The sequence below is a fragment of the Malania oleifera genome, chromosome 13 (assembly GCF_029873635.1).
Source record: "Malania oleifera isolate guangnan ecotype guangnan chromosome 13, ASM2987363v1, whole genome shotgun sequence".
In the NCBI taxonomy this organism is placed as follows: domain Eukaryota; kingdom Viridiplantae; phylum Streptophyta; class Magnoliopsida; order Santalales; family Ximeniaceae; genus Malania; species Malania oleifera.
The window spans coordinates 62,541,111-62,557,555 of record NC_080429.1 but is presented as its reverse complement, the minus strand read 5'-3'; the positions used below and the strand labels follow the sequence as shown (position 1 = coordinate 62,557,555).

Sequence of the window (16,445 nt, the reverse complement as noted above, 5' to 3'; positions counted from 1 at the left end):
CTCTTGTTGTAGAGTAAGGCATTGAGCATTGTTTCCTTGTAAAATTTCAATTTTACTGTTTTGATTGCTGCGACGACCTAAGATTTGACAATTATTTTAATAGAAGAACCACTATATTAATGAGAGAAGAACTAATGTAAGGAGGATAAGGCATCCTTCCAATTGTTGTAAAAATTGGAAATAGTGACTCGAAACCAGAGATTAACCATGTACATAATAAAACACAGAAAATAGTCTGGAAAGTTGTGTATGAGAGTAGGTTCGACCTTTAAATGCTGTTACATCATCAAAATGTTTCTGTGATCATTAGTTGTGATTTTTGCTTTTGGCTGTTTCAGGAAGAGAGGAAAACCCTACCTATATATCGATATCGAGATGAATTACTTCAAGCCATTCATGATCATCAGGTTTTTTCAATTCCTTCTGTTAGACCTTTCATTTCCTCATGTTTTCTGGGGTTTCTGATGAACAATATACTATCCTGTATGAAGCTTCTTGTAAACCCATTTATTGATTCTACAGTTTTTACTACACATAATTTTGTTTATAATCCTCCTAGGCACTTCTGTAGGTTCTTGTTATTGTTGGAGAGACTGGTTCTGGAAAGACTACACAGATACCTCAATATCTTCATGAAGCTGGATACACAAAACGTGGAAAGGTATAAGCTTTGTTGCCTGTAATGTCATTTTCCATAAAAATAGATTTCAATCAAAAAGTTGAAGTGTCTGTTCTTTTTTAAAATTTATTTTGCTTCCTGGTAACTTATTTTCTGCTGAAAAATCTTTTAATGTGGGGTATTTGACTGCATCATTGAGTTGTGGTCAACCGATCTCTTGGAAAGGCTTCTGCAGTAGCCAGGGACATGATTGACTGTTGTTTATAGTTATAAATATTGATGTAGTGCTGCAGAGAATATTTTGACCATAGCACTGATAAAAAAAGGAGAATATTTACAATATAGGCATCATATTCTATAGAAAATATAGGAATAAAGTGTAGATAAATGAGTGAGGAGAATGTTAAACATAGATGGTTCCTGTTATGTAGAAAAATAAAGGACATGAGGAAATTAAGGGGAAAATTCAATGAAAAAATAAAAGAAGGGTAAGGAGAATTTCAGTTAGGTTTTGTTAGAGCTTGATATACATGGTTGGCCCACAACCTAATAGCTTAAGATTTTAGGTAACTTGGTAATCTAACATGGTATTAGAGCTAGTTACCAAGAGGTCCTGGGTTCTAATCTTGTTGCTTGCGTATAACTGCAATGGGTGTTATTATCGTGTGTTTATCTCTCCTAGTGCTATTGGGCTGCACGTGCGGGGGAGTGTTAAAGCTTGATTACATTGTCGGCCTACAACCTAATAGCTTAAGCTTTCAGGTAAAGTCGTATTTTAACAGGTTTCAATTCTCTAATGATGCAAGCTTGCTCAGATATACATAATGAAGCTTTTATACAGGCTTCTCCCCAAAATCTAAATAAGGCAACAAATATATGGAGAGTGATATCAACTACATAATGGATGAAAAATTCAAAATAAAATTTGAAAAATAAAATATTATTGTTACTTAGCCTGCAATGAATCCATAAATCCCATTGGTTTCAAGCATGATTGTCGTCATTTCTTCCTGAGGGAAAACTTGCCTCTAGTGAGGAATGGTTTGTGTACTGCTCTAAGGTCAAGATCAAGGCATTGCAACCCATCTTTATGAATTGGTGGAGTTGGAAGTAGGACCATCCTTCTATTTATTGAGAAAAAATTGTCTGAGACCACTGTGCATGGAGGCTATGATGAAGAATTGGTTTGTGTGCTGATGAGGAAGAAACTCCACGAGCAGAAATATTTTCTAGCATAGATGGAGGCTGATATGTGTCTCGGTACAGTGTGAAGTCATTAGCATTGAAACTGGACTAATGCATGCATATGATGGTAGCAGGTAGTTCAAGCCTCAAGCTGACAGGCATTAGGTCTAAACTGACAAATAATGCTAAAAGGATCGAGGCTGAGGCATGGAGCTTGTCAGAGGAGTTCTTGGGAGAGATTAACACAACGTCACATAGTGATCCACATTGAATTCTACATGCCTATGGTGTGCCTTACAACCAGTCAACCACTATATAAATGGATATATAAATTGGACAGAAAATGAAATTTTATTAAAAGAAGGGAGAACATACAAGGAGGATAAGAAATACTCCTAAAAAAACTAAAAAACAGAAAAAAGAAAACAAAAACGTAAAAGAAAAAATAAAAAAAAGGCTAATAAAGCCTTTAAATCATGTTGGAAATCTGATAAGCCACTGAAGACAGCCTAAGGAAAAAACCTGCATTTAAGTGAAAAAGACAATCCTACCTCAAATAAAAGAAATAGACAAAGCAAACGCAAAACAGCAAAAATTGCACACCACCATAATCCACTTGCATCTTTATGCCTTCCAAAACCTCCAAAAGTATCTAAAGAGCTAGAGTACACCTAAAACACTTGAAATAAACCAAAAAAGCTTGTTCTATAAACTCCAAGTTACACTGAAGAAAGAGATGAGCATGAGTCTATCCACTGCATGATACATCACACACATAAGGAAGCTCTTTCAAGATGCCAATTAAGGTTGTGGACATTTCTCTATTAAAGGCTTTACAGTGGGGAGTGAAGTAGGGTAATGAAGGTGTCACAATTGTTTGTGCATTTTACTTTTTTCGCCGGACGAAAATGGAGTAAATCTTAAATTTGAGATGTGTTCTGTGTTTTGGGGCAATTTCTAGCCGTAAGGCGAATTTGACATAGAGTGGGTTGATACGTGTGGGAGAGGGGATAGATGGAGGCTTTTTGGTTGGGGGGCTGCTATGGGAGCTATGTTCATATGAGAGTTTTGTGGAATTTGTGCTATGGGAGAGCAATTGTGTGCCCCTCTGGGATGGGGGTGGGGGTGAGGGGTGAGGGATGGGGCACCTTCATAAGGAGCACTTTGCCTATCCTTTATCTGTTTTTTATCTCTCTTCCCCATCATTTGCTCGGTGGCCTTGAGGTTGGAGGTTTTGCAAAGAGATCCCTTTGGGGGCAATATAAGGTGGGAATCAATCTTTTGGTGAAATGGAATGTTGTTAAACAACCTTCAATCAGAGAAAAAAGTTAGGGGTTTAAAAGATTTAATCTCCTTCCATAATGCTCTTTTTTTTTTGGAAAGTGGAACTGGTGGTTCATGGATGAAAAAAAATTGTGGCAGAAAATCATTCCGGTCAAGCATGGTTTGGAAGAGAATGGATGGACTTCTAAAGAAGGTGGAGAGTCAAATAAGGTGGGGGAGTGGAACTGAACCAGGAGAGGATATGAAGATTTTATACAGCATGGGCTGCTAATAACAGCAGTGAATGTGTTGGGCAAATGCCTTGGTTGACACCAAAGGATTGGACCAGATGGCAAAGGGACAAGATTCATAGGTTTGCATGGAAGGGAAGGTAGACAAGCTCAAGGGAACTCTTGTTATTGTTCTGATTTATCGAATTTCAATAACAAATTTTGCAGTGGGAAAAATAGTGATGCATACAGGAAGGCCCTTAGTTGTTAGAATCTTACGATTCATGATTCAATTCATATGATTCGTATCAATTCCACACCAAATTGATCTGAATCATTGCTGAATCTATTAATTCCCCTCATGAATGTAAGAGTTGATCTGAATCTATCAATTTTCATGATTCTGGACCCCGACTAGTTTAAAAACCCTAAAACAACATTTTATTGTTTATTTATTGCGTTTAGTTTTACACGATTACCTTCCATTCCTCGTCTATGCCAGTTTTGTGCCAGGAAAAAAAAGAAAATGGACCTTAGGTCTTATGTTGCCCTCACAAAAGCATTGATTACTCTTGGAGGAGTATAGTGTTTTGCCATTAAGATGGGGCAAAACAATCATTGGCTAAGGTGGTAGTCACGTTTTGTTGTGTTGTTAAGATTCAAAAGCTGGCTTATTTAGTAATTTGTTCAATTATGTTTGTTTTATAGATTTTTTTAATCTGAGAAAGAATAAGCAAGAAATATTATTATTTTAGTTGTTAATAAACGCTAGAAGTTCAGTTTTTTATTATTTTGTCTTGGTTCCTCCCCTTAAACATCCTAAAGTTAATTTTTTTATTAATATTTCTTGGCTCATTCTCTTATTTTTCATTTGTTTAGGGAAAGCACACATGAATATGATGCTTCTATTGTCAAAATTTAATTGTATTTTACTATTTTGCTTGTTCATATATCAATATATGCATGTAATTTAGAATTGATTTTGGAAATTTGTACTGTAATCTTACAATTCGATTTGATCCTTGATTCCCAAAGTTGTAATTTTGATCACGATTCAAATGTTGGTTTGACAACTATGCACAGGCCTGTTTTATTCCCATCACTGCATCTGGTTGGTTACCCAAACTATGATTGATTAGCTCAGTTTGGCCATGAGTCTGATGCTGAAAGCAGCCCAGAGATCTGGTTTGGTGTCAAAAAGGCTTACAGAAGTTTCTCATCTCTTCGCAGATGATACTATCTTTTTTTGCGAAGATGATCCCCCTTACATCCTCTATCTCTGATGTATTTTGTTAGGATTTGAGGCTGTCTCAGGCCTGAAAGTGAACCTTGGTAAAAGTGAGCTTATTCCAATCAGAGAGGATATGGGGGGGGGGGGGAGACCTTCCTTGCTGGTCTTCTGGGTTGCAAGATGGGATCCTTTCCCATTAGTTAGCTCAGTCTCCCCCTCAGAGCCAAATTCAATACAAAGGAGTTTAGTACCCTATTATTAAGAAGTTTGAAAGGAGATTGGCTGGATGGAAAAGAAATTTCTTATCAAAAGGAGGCAGACTCACCCTCCTCAGGAGCTCTTTGATGAATCTTCTAGTTTATTTCATATCCCTTCTTCCCTTACTGGCTTTCATCGCTAGGTGATTGGAGGGAATTTAGAGAATATTTCTTTGGGGAAGCATAGAGGAGTTTAAATATCACCTTGTTAGATGGGGAGTGGTCAAACAGCCCATTTGATAGGGGGATTTGGGGCTGAAATCCCTCCTCACTTTCAATAAAGCCCTCCTTCGGAAGTGGCTACGGAGGTTCATGAAGGAGAAAGACCACTTTTGGTGGGATATTGTTGTTTCTAAATATGGGCTCGAGCATAATGGTTGGATAACACACAATAGAAGGGGACCTATGGAGTGGAAGTGTGGAAATTCATCAGGAAAGGATAGGATGACTTTTTCCAATTTGTGACATTTCAAGTGGGAAATGGAGCCAATGTTTACTTCTGTCATGATGTGGGGCGTGAGAACAGTAAGCTTAGAGCTGTCTTTCCTTCCATCGGTAGATTGGCTTGTGCCAAAAATGCCCTTATCAGTTTTCATCTCCAAATCACTGATCGTGGAATTTTCTGGAATATTCCTTTTACTAGGAATGTGGCAGATTGAGAAATTCATGCACTCTCTGATTTTTACAGAGTCTATAAATTCCATTACCAAAAATCCCCAATGAACCAAAATGGGCTTTGGACAAAAATGGTGTTTTCACTGTTTAATCTTTCTATAAGAAGCTGTCATCGATGGGAACAAATTGCAACAACTCCCCTTGGATTCACATTTGGAGGACAGCAGCCCCTTCAAAGGTTGACTTTTTTTGTTTGGGAGTCCGCACATGGAAATATTTTAACCCTTGACATTCTGCAGAAAAGAGGGCTTGCAGTCACAAATAGGTGTTTTCTTTGTATGGCTGGTACAGATTCAGTCAACCAAATTCTTCTCCACTGCCCCTAGACAAGGAATTTGTGGAATTTGGTTCTATCCTTGACAGGACAGCAGTGGGTTACAGCAAATTCAGTTTGGGCTTGGAAAGGCATCAGAGCCACCAAGGAAAAGCGAAAGGATTTGAACCTCTCACCATCTTTAGGCATGCTTGGAAAGAAAGAAATAGGAGTACCTTCAAAGATACAACTACTCCGCTTCAGACCACAATGATCAGTTGATTGGGTTGTTTCCAGCTGGCTTAGTGAGTAAATTGTTAATGATCATATTCTAATCCTTCCGAGTGGTTGATCTTTTGTAACATGGGTTGGCATCCCTTTGATGCCTTGCTAATATACATTTCTCTTTACTGATAAAAAAATTAATTTATTAATATTAATGTTAATTTGACATTTCAAATATTTTTATTAAATAAAAATATATTATTATTTTTTAATTAATTGTAATATTATTAATTTATTTTTATGATATTATTAGTTTAATGATATATATTTTTTTATAATTTATCATTGGTTCTAACTAATAAAACGATCATCATGCCATTTATTTGTTTAAATTTACAAATATTCCACTGTCTATGAATGTAGCTACAAACAAGTAGCTAGAACTATTCCCTCTAAAAGTGCTTATTTTTTCTCCAAAAAAGTAGTTTTAAAAGTCGATACTTATTGCAATAAGTACTCATATTTAGGTGCATGGCAAGCAATCCTTTTTAGCACGAGTACTTTATGTACTTTTTGCAATGTGTACTTTTTTATTAGTGGTTCCAAATAGGGGCCAAGCCATAAACAAGTACATTCTAGGAAAGTAGTCTCCTACAATCTATTAAGAAAGTGCAGTATTGTATTATTTTGGTTTCTTAATTTTTCTTGTTTCCCATGCATACTAGTTTGTTAAATACTTATGTAATGGGGGGAAGTTTGGACTGAATTGAATTGAATCATTGTGAAAGTTTCTCCATCCTTTGATTTCATCTGTTCTTTTCAATTTCTCTTCATTATTTTGTCTCAATAGCAATGGTTGCAAGTATGGAGGTGAAGAGAATGGGTGATCTGTGGACTGCCTAGTGAGGGAGCACAGTATGGATGATTATGGCAGCGAGTAAACAGTGATGATGGTGATTATCTGGTAACAAAATGATGGATGATATTTCTGATACCAATTGATCCAAGAGTACAAGACCCATTGGCAGTATAGGGGAGGGAAAGAAAATAGGGACAAGAAGATAAAATTAAAGGGGAACTTGAAGGGGAAGTGAAAAAATAAAATACCAATCAGATTCAATATGCGTATGCGTGTGCACCCAGGAGTAAGTGTCAAACATATATAATGAAGCCTTTATATAGAAATGCTTAAACCAGAAGCTACAATGTCAAGTCTGAAAAGTAAAGTCATAAACAATGCCTTCACAATACTATAAATGAGAATTTGAGTGGGACAATTATAATCTCTAACAGAAAGAAAATATAAATATGAAAACATGTGCTGAAAGAGCTAACATGAAGCATATTCAAACTTGTAGGGGACATCATTCTGAATATCGAAATATTTGGAGTGCTGTTAGTTTAGAACTGGGAGCTCTTCCAACATACTGGAAATAGGCTTTCATATATTTTTTTTCCATGGTATCTTGTTGGAGGCAACAGCTATTTCTCATGAAGTGGGTTAGTTATGGTTGAGAAGATGGGGGCCCTTGATTGTTTTCTTGTCTTTAAAGAAGTCACTGGTGCCTGTAGCATTTATTTATTTATTTATTTTTTTTGAGGGGGGGATTTGAAGATATGCGAATTCAATAATGAGGTGTTATCTCAAACTAGATGTTCAATGGTTCAAGTCATAGAAACAAGTTAAACAACCTCTCGAATTGTGAATGTAAGGCTGCATACATCATCCCCTCCCTAGACCCCTGAAATGGCATGAGAACCTGTGCAGTGGGTATTGTGTTCAGTTTTATTCTTATTCCCCTTTGCAAACATTAATTTGTCATGCTCATGAACTTCCTTTTATGAAACCCTCTATATTCTTTCCCATCCCCCAGTTTGGTTTGTAGGTTGGAATTCAAGTAGAATAGGAATCGAGGTAGGAATGGAATTGCTGTTGGAATGTAATTACTACATTTAATTAGTAACACCCAATAGTTGTCATAATAGCTGTTTTGATTCCTTTCCAATGTTTGGTATTCTTTAATGGTGGCTTTAGTGGAAAGAAAAATACGTATTTTTTTTGAAAAAAAGTCATTACACAATTATTTAATTTTGTAATCTTTCAAATATACGACTTCAATACAACATTATTTTGTTTTTCGTGTCGTTATTATTTTTATTATAATAGTTATTATTGTTATTATTATACTGTTGTAATAATTTATTATTATTCATAGTAACAATTATTATTCTTAAAATTATTTTATTATATTATTTTTGTTATTATTATAACTGTTATATTGTTCTTCTTCTTCTTATTATTTTTTTTAATTTTTTTTAAAAGGCAGCCCAGTGCACAAAGCGACCACATATGTGTCTAAGGAAGGGGCAGATCATGATGGATCTATAGTACACAACCTTACCTTGCATTTTTGCAAGAGGCTGTTTCCATGCCTTGAACCTATGACCTCTAGGTCACACGATGACAATTTTACCATTGTGCCTATGCTCCCCTGTTATTTTTATTTTTATAATATTTAATTTTAAAAATCTTGAATTTATCATTATAATTGTAATTGTTGATTTGTTGTTCTTATCATTGTTGTTGTTATTGTTATTTTTATCATTTTTGTTATTATTGTTTTTTTTATAATAATTTTAATTCATAATCGAAGCTCGTCTCGAGGCAAGGCATGCCTAAAACGCCTCAAGGCTCAATTCAGAATACCAAATTCCAAAAAGGCTAATGCATTACACGCTAAAGCATTTGTATTTGTACAAAATGCATGCCTTTTGCGCCTTTTTAATTGAGGCTTATGCATTTTGGTTGTGATTCTTGAGTTAGAGTTGGTTAGAAAATTTTAACTACATTTTTATATAAATGAGTGTCATAATATGAGTTGATTTCTAAAACTCTTGAACCTAAACCTTTCCAAAATAATTGAGTTATATCTTAGATCATGAAAATAATTTGAACTTTGTAATCGTATAGCTATCGCTTCTCATGATTTACGCCGTGAATTAATGTTAGCAAATTTTGAGTAACCAACAATTTTTTTTCAAAGTATGTTTAATTTTTTTTATGTTATGTGTGTTTTTCTTAATTTTTTTATGCCACGAATTCATGATAGCAAATTTTGAGTAGCCAAGAATTTTTTTTGCAAAGTATGTTTAATTTTCTTTATGTTATATGTGTGTTTTTCTCAATTTTTTTCTTAATTTTAGAACTATATGTAATTTATTTGCATATTTTTTGTCTAAAAATGAAATTCTCAAAATGCTTATGCCCCTATGCTTTAAGGCTTATGCCTTGCATCATAAGGATTAAAAGGCCTCGCTCTATGCCTTCGCTTTTAAAGCATTGGTTATTACATCATAGTAATAAATTTTCATTATTTTTAATAATACTTATTATTCTTATAATTACTATATCATTATTTATTATTGTTATTGTTGTTGTAATTATTATTATTTTTATAATAATTATTATTCTTACCATCGTTATTATTTTATTATGATTATTCTATTGTTGTTGTTATACCTTTTATTTATTTTTTAGTGAGGGCTATAATTTTCTTTAAAAAGAAGAATGAGGAATGGAATTGTGATTCCAATATGCAAGGCGGAATCACCATTCTTTTGAATGGGGAATCAACATTCCAGCTGGAATATGATTCCACCCTCATTTTTGCAAACCAAATGTGGGAATGGGAATTAGGTTCGAATTTCAATTCCATTCTAGTCTTCATTCCATGAACCAAAGTGGGGTTAGTGAAGAAAAAGGGAATGTGGAGAAATGTTCCATCTTACACTGAAGTAGGCAATTAGATGAATACAAGTGAGAAAACAAAAAATAAAATAAAAAAAATTATAGGATTGCGGATTTTTAAATTAGAGGGTTCCTTATAATAGAAGCTTTTATTTTATTTTATTTTTTTATGTTTCTCTCAAGTGTTTATTCTTCATATTTAAGGCAATTGTTCATGGGAAAAAGACCTCAGATGATATAAGGAACTCCATATATGTTGTAAAATTGGCTTGGCCAGTGGAAGTGAAGATAAGCTTAGTAAAAAAAATTTTCAAAATGTTTTATTGGTTTTCAAAGGACCCAATTCAATTATCTTCCCATCAATGTCATCATTTGAGGTGGTGGCCTGCACCCCAGCTTGTGGGCATGATTTCACACTAGGCCTTGCTCTAAGTAAGAGAAGGGGCTTTATTCAAGGAAATACATGGGTGAATTGATAGCAGCTTTACTTTCTTGAGGGGAGTTTAGTAATGACATATTGTAAAGTGTTTATAATATTTAATGTAGTTGGTAAGTTGACCTGGTTTCTCTTAGTCTAGAAAGAAATTATTCCTTGTATAGAATACACATATTTTGTCTCATCTAAAAGGGAGAAATATTTCCTTGTGTAGAAAAGACATAGTTTGTCTCATCTAAAGGAAAGAAATATGTTAGATGAACTAATTTGACTTGTAGAGCTTGTGGAGATGTACTTATTTGAATATGTAAAAATTGTTTCTATTTGTGCTTGGCCACATCCATCCAAACACAGATAAGCATGCTAGAAACTTTTTGTGTTCTTTTATTCGTTGCTTATGTAAGCATGCAAGCAGAAATAGTTACTGTTGAATAGTAACACTAACAGTAAAAGGTTCTTTACACAAAGCTGCTGACTGATAAAATATTATGGCTTATATCCTCGATAAATTTCATAATTTCATTCTTCTGTTTGTTTGAGTTGCAGTTTGTGATTCCTAATGAAGTTTGTTTTTCCTTTTTCTCACAGGTTGGATGTACCCAGCCACGGAGGGTTGCAGCTATGAGTGTTGCTGCCCGAGTTTCTCAGGAAATGGGTGTTAAACTTGGGCATGAGGTGTGGCATTGCATTTGATTATCTCTGGATGTTCTGCAGCTGCTCTTTTGTGTGATTCTTGTTGATTGGTTGCTTTCTTGACTGAGCAGCTGAGTGGGAAAACATGCATTGTCTGATTTTTAAATGAGTTAGTCCTTTTGCTTTTGATGCTATGAATGTATAAATTTTGGTTCCACTTTAGGGTTTCCTGAATCTCTGCACTTTCTATGGTTGATCTGAATCTGAGGAGTTCTTGCTAAGAATCTTGCATATTAACCTGATTTATATTGCAAATTTTCTGTGATCTTGAACACAAATGCATTCAGATGAGTTTATTGAGTCTTTTGTTTAGTTTCTCACTTTCATTTTATATGTTGATCTCAGTGTCTTTTGTATCATTTCGGGTTTTTTTTTTTTTTTCCTTGCTGTTTTTGTTATTGTACATTGAAGAAATCTGTTATGAAAATGCATTATTATGTTGTTGGTTTTATGTTTCTGTTGTAATTTTTTTGCAAATAATGAAAACTAGATTTTATGGTTTTTCAATTGTTGTGCAACTTGTTACAGTGCTTTAAGATTTAGATATAATTTTTGTGGATTAAATCATTCATTCTATATAAAATCTTTAATTGGTTTTATAGTAAAATGACCATATGAATTGAAGATATAATTAAAACATATTCATAAATTTTTTTTGAAAAAATTATTAAAAATATCTAAAAATCATTTTTAATTCAATTGTCATATACAATAGGATTGTTCTTGGAGCATGAAAAAAGCATGAAAAAGTCAGTTTAAAAATATAATAGTTATAGAAAATGATTATAATCAATTTCTATTTTTGTTATAATATTTTATAATTTGTATTCTTTTGCATTTTATTATTTTAATCATATATTTTTTAATTGTTGTTCGATTCAAAGATAAAAATGAACATGAGCTAATTTAGGTTTTTTATTTGGTTTAGTTTTGGAAATATTAACCAAAGGGGTTGCTACTTTTCAATTTTTAGTTTCTGTTTATGGTTTTCACTTTTTGTTTCTGGTTTTCTTTTCAATAATTTTTGATAGGAATACCTTATGGTCCCTTAATTTCTCATTAGTGTTCTAAATTGTTACACATTTTGGTTTTGGAAATCTGATTGCTGTGGCTTTTGGTTGCTGTTGACTCCTACTTACAGGTTGGCTACTCTATTCGTTTTGAAGACTGCACATCAGAAAAGACAGTACTCAAATATATGACTGATGGAATGTTGTTGCGGGAATTCCTTGGTGAACCTGATTTGGCAGGCTACAGGTGAGCTATGTTTTGAATGATGTCTATGGTTATGTTGGATGAGCACAATACTTACATATCTGCGATGTTTTTCAGTGTGGTTATGGTGGATGAGGCCCATGAAAGAACACTCTCGACCGATATTCTCTTTGGCTTAGTAAAGGTACGCAGAAGCTATTTCAACCTGCATAGTTGCTCCTTTTCAAAGTAATTGAATGGCATAGTCGTGCTTACTCTCTGGTCATTGTTCCAATTTCCATTTTCATTCCTTTGTTTGGGAGGTGTATGGGGATGTGGGACTTCAAAGTTCTGTGAATTCATTCTCAGTGATGTCTGATGCAACTTTGATTGGCTGATGCCAACGGGTCAGTTTTTTGCTTTCTTTTGGATGATCAGAGGGAGGAGTTATAGCGGGAAATGTTGCCATAATAACATCTAGTAGCTTTTATTTGTAATTTCTTTGTTCTGTAACCTGCCAGGTAAATCCCCTCCACTGGGTCAAATTGAATTGGAACCCTTGCTTTTTAGAACTGACGAGTGACTGCTTTCTAGGACGAAAAAGTACAGTGCATTATCCTTGTTATCAATTAATTTAGCATTTGAATGTTTCTTTGTTACAGGATATTGCTCGATTTCGGCCTGATCTTAAGTTGCTTATTTCAAGTGCTACTCTAGATGCAGAGAAGTTCAGTGATTATTTTGATTCTGCTCCAATTTTTAAAATTCCTGGGAGGAGGTTCCCTGTTGAAATACACTACACAAGAGCACCAGAGGCTGACTACTTGGACGCAGCAATTGTTACAGCACTGCAGATCCATGTTACCCAGTCTCCAGGGGATGTTTTGGTGTTCCTCACTGGTCAGGAGGAAATTGAAGCAGCTGAGGAGATTCTGAAACACAGGACCAGGGGCTTGGGTACAAAAATTGCTGAGCTAATAATTTGCCCTATTTATGCAAATCTTCCAACTGAACTACAAGCTAAAATTTTTGAACCTACTCCTGAAGGGGCACGTAAAGTTGTGTTGGCCACAAATATAGCAGAAACATCATTGACAATTGATGGGATCAAGTATGTCATTGACCCAGGATTTTGCAAGATGAAATCTTACAATCCACGAACTGGGATGGAGTCATTACTAATCACTCCTATATCTAGAGCATCGGCAATGCAAAGGGCTGGTCGTTCTGGACGAACAGGTCCTGGGAAATGCTTCCGATTGTATACTGCCTTCAGCTATTATAATGAAATGGAGGATAATACGGTGCCTGAAATACAGCGGACTAACCTTGCGAATGTTGTGCTCACTTTGAAGAGCCTTGGCATTCACGACTTGTTGAATTTTGATTTTATGGATCCACCACCGGCTGAAGCTTTACTGAAAGCACTGGAACTGCTTTTTGCTTTAAGCGCATTAAATAAGCTAGGTGAGTTGACTAAGGTGGGTAGAAGGATGGCAGAGTTTCCTCTTGATCCAATGCTTTCAAAGATGATAGTTGCTTCCGACAAGTATAAGTGTTCAGATGATATAATTTCGATTGCTGCTATGCTGTCTGTTGGAAATTCAATCTTTTATCGGCCAAAGGACAAACAAGTTCATGCTGACAATGCACGGATGAATTTTCACACTGGAAATGTTGGAGACCATATTGCGCTGCTTAAGGTTGGTTGCTAATTATCATGCTTAACTAAATATAAGCATACTGCTGTGCCCTTCCTCGTCCCTGCACCAACACACATGCGTGCGCGCGCGCGCACACACACACACACACACACACACACACACTTGAAAGTGGTGTAGGGAAACCCACAAAAAAAAAAAAAAAGGGAAAAAGAAAAGTGATGAGCTGACTTTTCTCAACCAACATAACAGATGTGCATATTTATCTCAAATGTCTAGAGCAGGGAAACCAACAATGACCGATAAAACAAACTTCCTTCCTGCCTCCCATTTGTTTCAAATTGTAATCATGGTGTTGGGTTGCTTATATTCATGAACTCTTATGTATTGGTGGTGGTTTTTAGGTGTACAGTTCGTGGAAAGAAACGAACTTCTCAACTCAGTGGTGCTATGAAAATTATATTCAGGTACATTTTGATGTTTTAATGCCTTTTTTAGTTATTCTGGTCTTCATAATATCTATAGTAAAAACATATCATTGAAAACTGTATATATGCTTACAACAATAACAAGAAGTTTTAGTCCCACTAAGTGGGATCGGCTATATGAATCCTTTTCCGCCAATTTATGCAATCATGGACCATTTCTTTTGATAGATTCAAGGATATTAAATCCTTACTCACCATCTCCTCCAAAGTTATTTTAGGTCTATCCCTACCCCTTCTACTGCCCCTCACCGTAATTAAGTCACTCTTCCTCACAGGTGCACTATAAGGCCTACATTGCAAGTGTCCATACCATCCGGTCGTCCCTCCCTTATCTTATCTTCTATAGGAGCGACATTTAACTTACCTCAAATATGTTCATTCCTTAATTTATCTTTCAATGTTATACCACTCATCCATCTAGGCATTCTCATCTCGGCAACTTTTACTTTTTGGATATTATATTTCTTCGTCGCCCAACATTCCGATCCATATAACATAGCTGGTTTTATAGCTGTCTTATAAAACTTCCCTTTCAATTTGAAGGGTATTTTACGATCACATAGCACACTTAAAGCACTTCTCCATTTTAACCAACCTGCTTTAACTCTACGTATTACATCATCTTCAATTTCTCCTTCAGCTTGCATAATAGATCCAAGGTATCGAAATGTACAAGTGCTATTTATTTCTTCATCATCAAGTTTAACTTTGTCTCCAATATTCCTCCTATCATTACTAAAATTACATTTCATATATTCTGTTTTATTTCTACTTATCCTAAAGCCTCTAGATTCCAAAGCTTCTCTCCATAATTCTAACTCAGCCTCTACTCTGTTTCTAGTTTCGTCAATTAATACAATATCATCTGCAGGCAACATACACCATGGAACCTTCTTTTGAATACTCTTAATCAATTGGTCCATCACTAAAGCAAAAAGATAAGGACTCAAAGTAGATCCTTGATGTACACCTATGGCAATTGGAAATTCTCTAGTTTCTCCATCTATAGTCCTTACCCTAGTCATTACTCCATCGTACATATCCTTAATGACATCAGCATACTTATATCATACACCCTTTTTTTCTAAAACCCATCATAGAACTTTCCTAGGTATCCTATCATATGCTTTTTCAAGGTCAATAAATATCATATGCAAGTCCCTCTTCTTTTCCCTAAACTTTTCCATTAATCTTCTTAAAAGATAAATAGCTTCTGTGGTAGATCTCCCAGGCATAAAATCAAATTGATTTTCTGAGATCTTCATTTCTAACCTTAATCTTTGTTCAACTACCCTTTCCCATAGTTTCATTGTATGACTCATAAGTTTAATTCCACGATAATTATTACAATTTTGAATATCTCCTTTATTTTTGTATATAGGTATTAAAGTGCTTTTCCTTCATTCATCTGACATTTTCCTAGTTTTACAATTGTATTAAATAAATTAGTTAACCATATAATTCCGTTATCACCCAAGCATTTTCAAACTTCAATTGGGATGTTATCTGGTCCCATAGCTTTCCCATTTTTCATCTTTTTTAGTGCAAACTTAACTTCGTTAACTCTAATTTTGCGAATAAATCTTATATTTTTAGTCTTTTCCTCATTTGACAATTCTAAGTTTAAGCCTTCTATTTGGTTTTCGTTAAACAACTTACTAAAGTAACTTCGCCATCTTTCTTTAATATCTTTGTCCTTAACCAAGACAATATCATCCTCACTTTTAGAAACCTGAATTTGTTGAACTTTTGGAGGATCCAGGTGATTTGATCCTAAGGGGCAGTTATTAGTTAATAATGTCTTGCTGAGATTTTATTTAGTTAAGCTTTATGCACATTTATTGAACATATGTGTGTATGGTAGCTTGGATTTTGATGGACTAGATTTACTAAGAAGGATTCTTAATTTTTTGTTGGTTGACCGATATAGGGGATAAGACACTTCTGATGATTAAGATGGTAAAATTATTTTTTGGATGATCTTTTACTGCTGTCATGTGTATATATCTCAATTGATTTATATATACTCGACAATTTTTATATTTTGGTTGTGTTGAATGGAGTTGATAATGGATTAAATATGCAAATTCTATGGGTTTCATTGCTTATTGCCTATCTTAATAAAAAAAAAAATTCCATCTCAATATATTATTAGAACGCTAGTGTGCTCAAGTTTCAGAACTGAATCAATATATGATTGTTACTGATTGAAATTTAGTTAAGCATTTTTCCAATTGATTATGCGGTGGATATTTATGATAAGCATTTTGCAAACAATTGTTTATTT

The 16,445-nt window shown here is 34.6% G+C and overlaps 1 protein-coding gene across 2 annotated transcripts in view; it reads left to right on the top strand.

Moving 5' to 3' along the window:
• LOC131146582 (pre-mRNA-splicing factor ATP-dependent RNA helicase DEAH1-like) overlaps positions 1 to 16,445 on the top strand; it is a 59,516-nt gene that overhangs the window by 27,825 nt on the left and 15,246 nt on the right. For both annotated transcript variants that reach the window (XM_058096257.1, XM_058096258.1), the window contains 7 exons: positions 339 to 407; positions 572 to 661; positions 10,711 to 10,797; positions 11,957 to 12,072; positions 12,148 to 12,214; positions 12,672 to 13,712; positions 14,075 to 14,137. In XM_058096257.1, the coding sequence (XP_057952240.1) occupies positions 339 to 407; positions 572 to 661; positions 10,711 to 10,797; positions 11,957 to 12,072; positions 12,148 to 12,214; positions 12,672 to 13,712; positions 14,075 to 14,137 (1,533 nt within the window). The remainder of the gene's footprint in view (positions 1 to 338; positions 408 to 571; positions 662 to 10,710; positions 10,798 to 11,956; positions 12,073 to 12,147; positions 12,215 to 12,671; positions 13,713 to 14,074; positions 14,138 to 16,445) is intronic.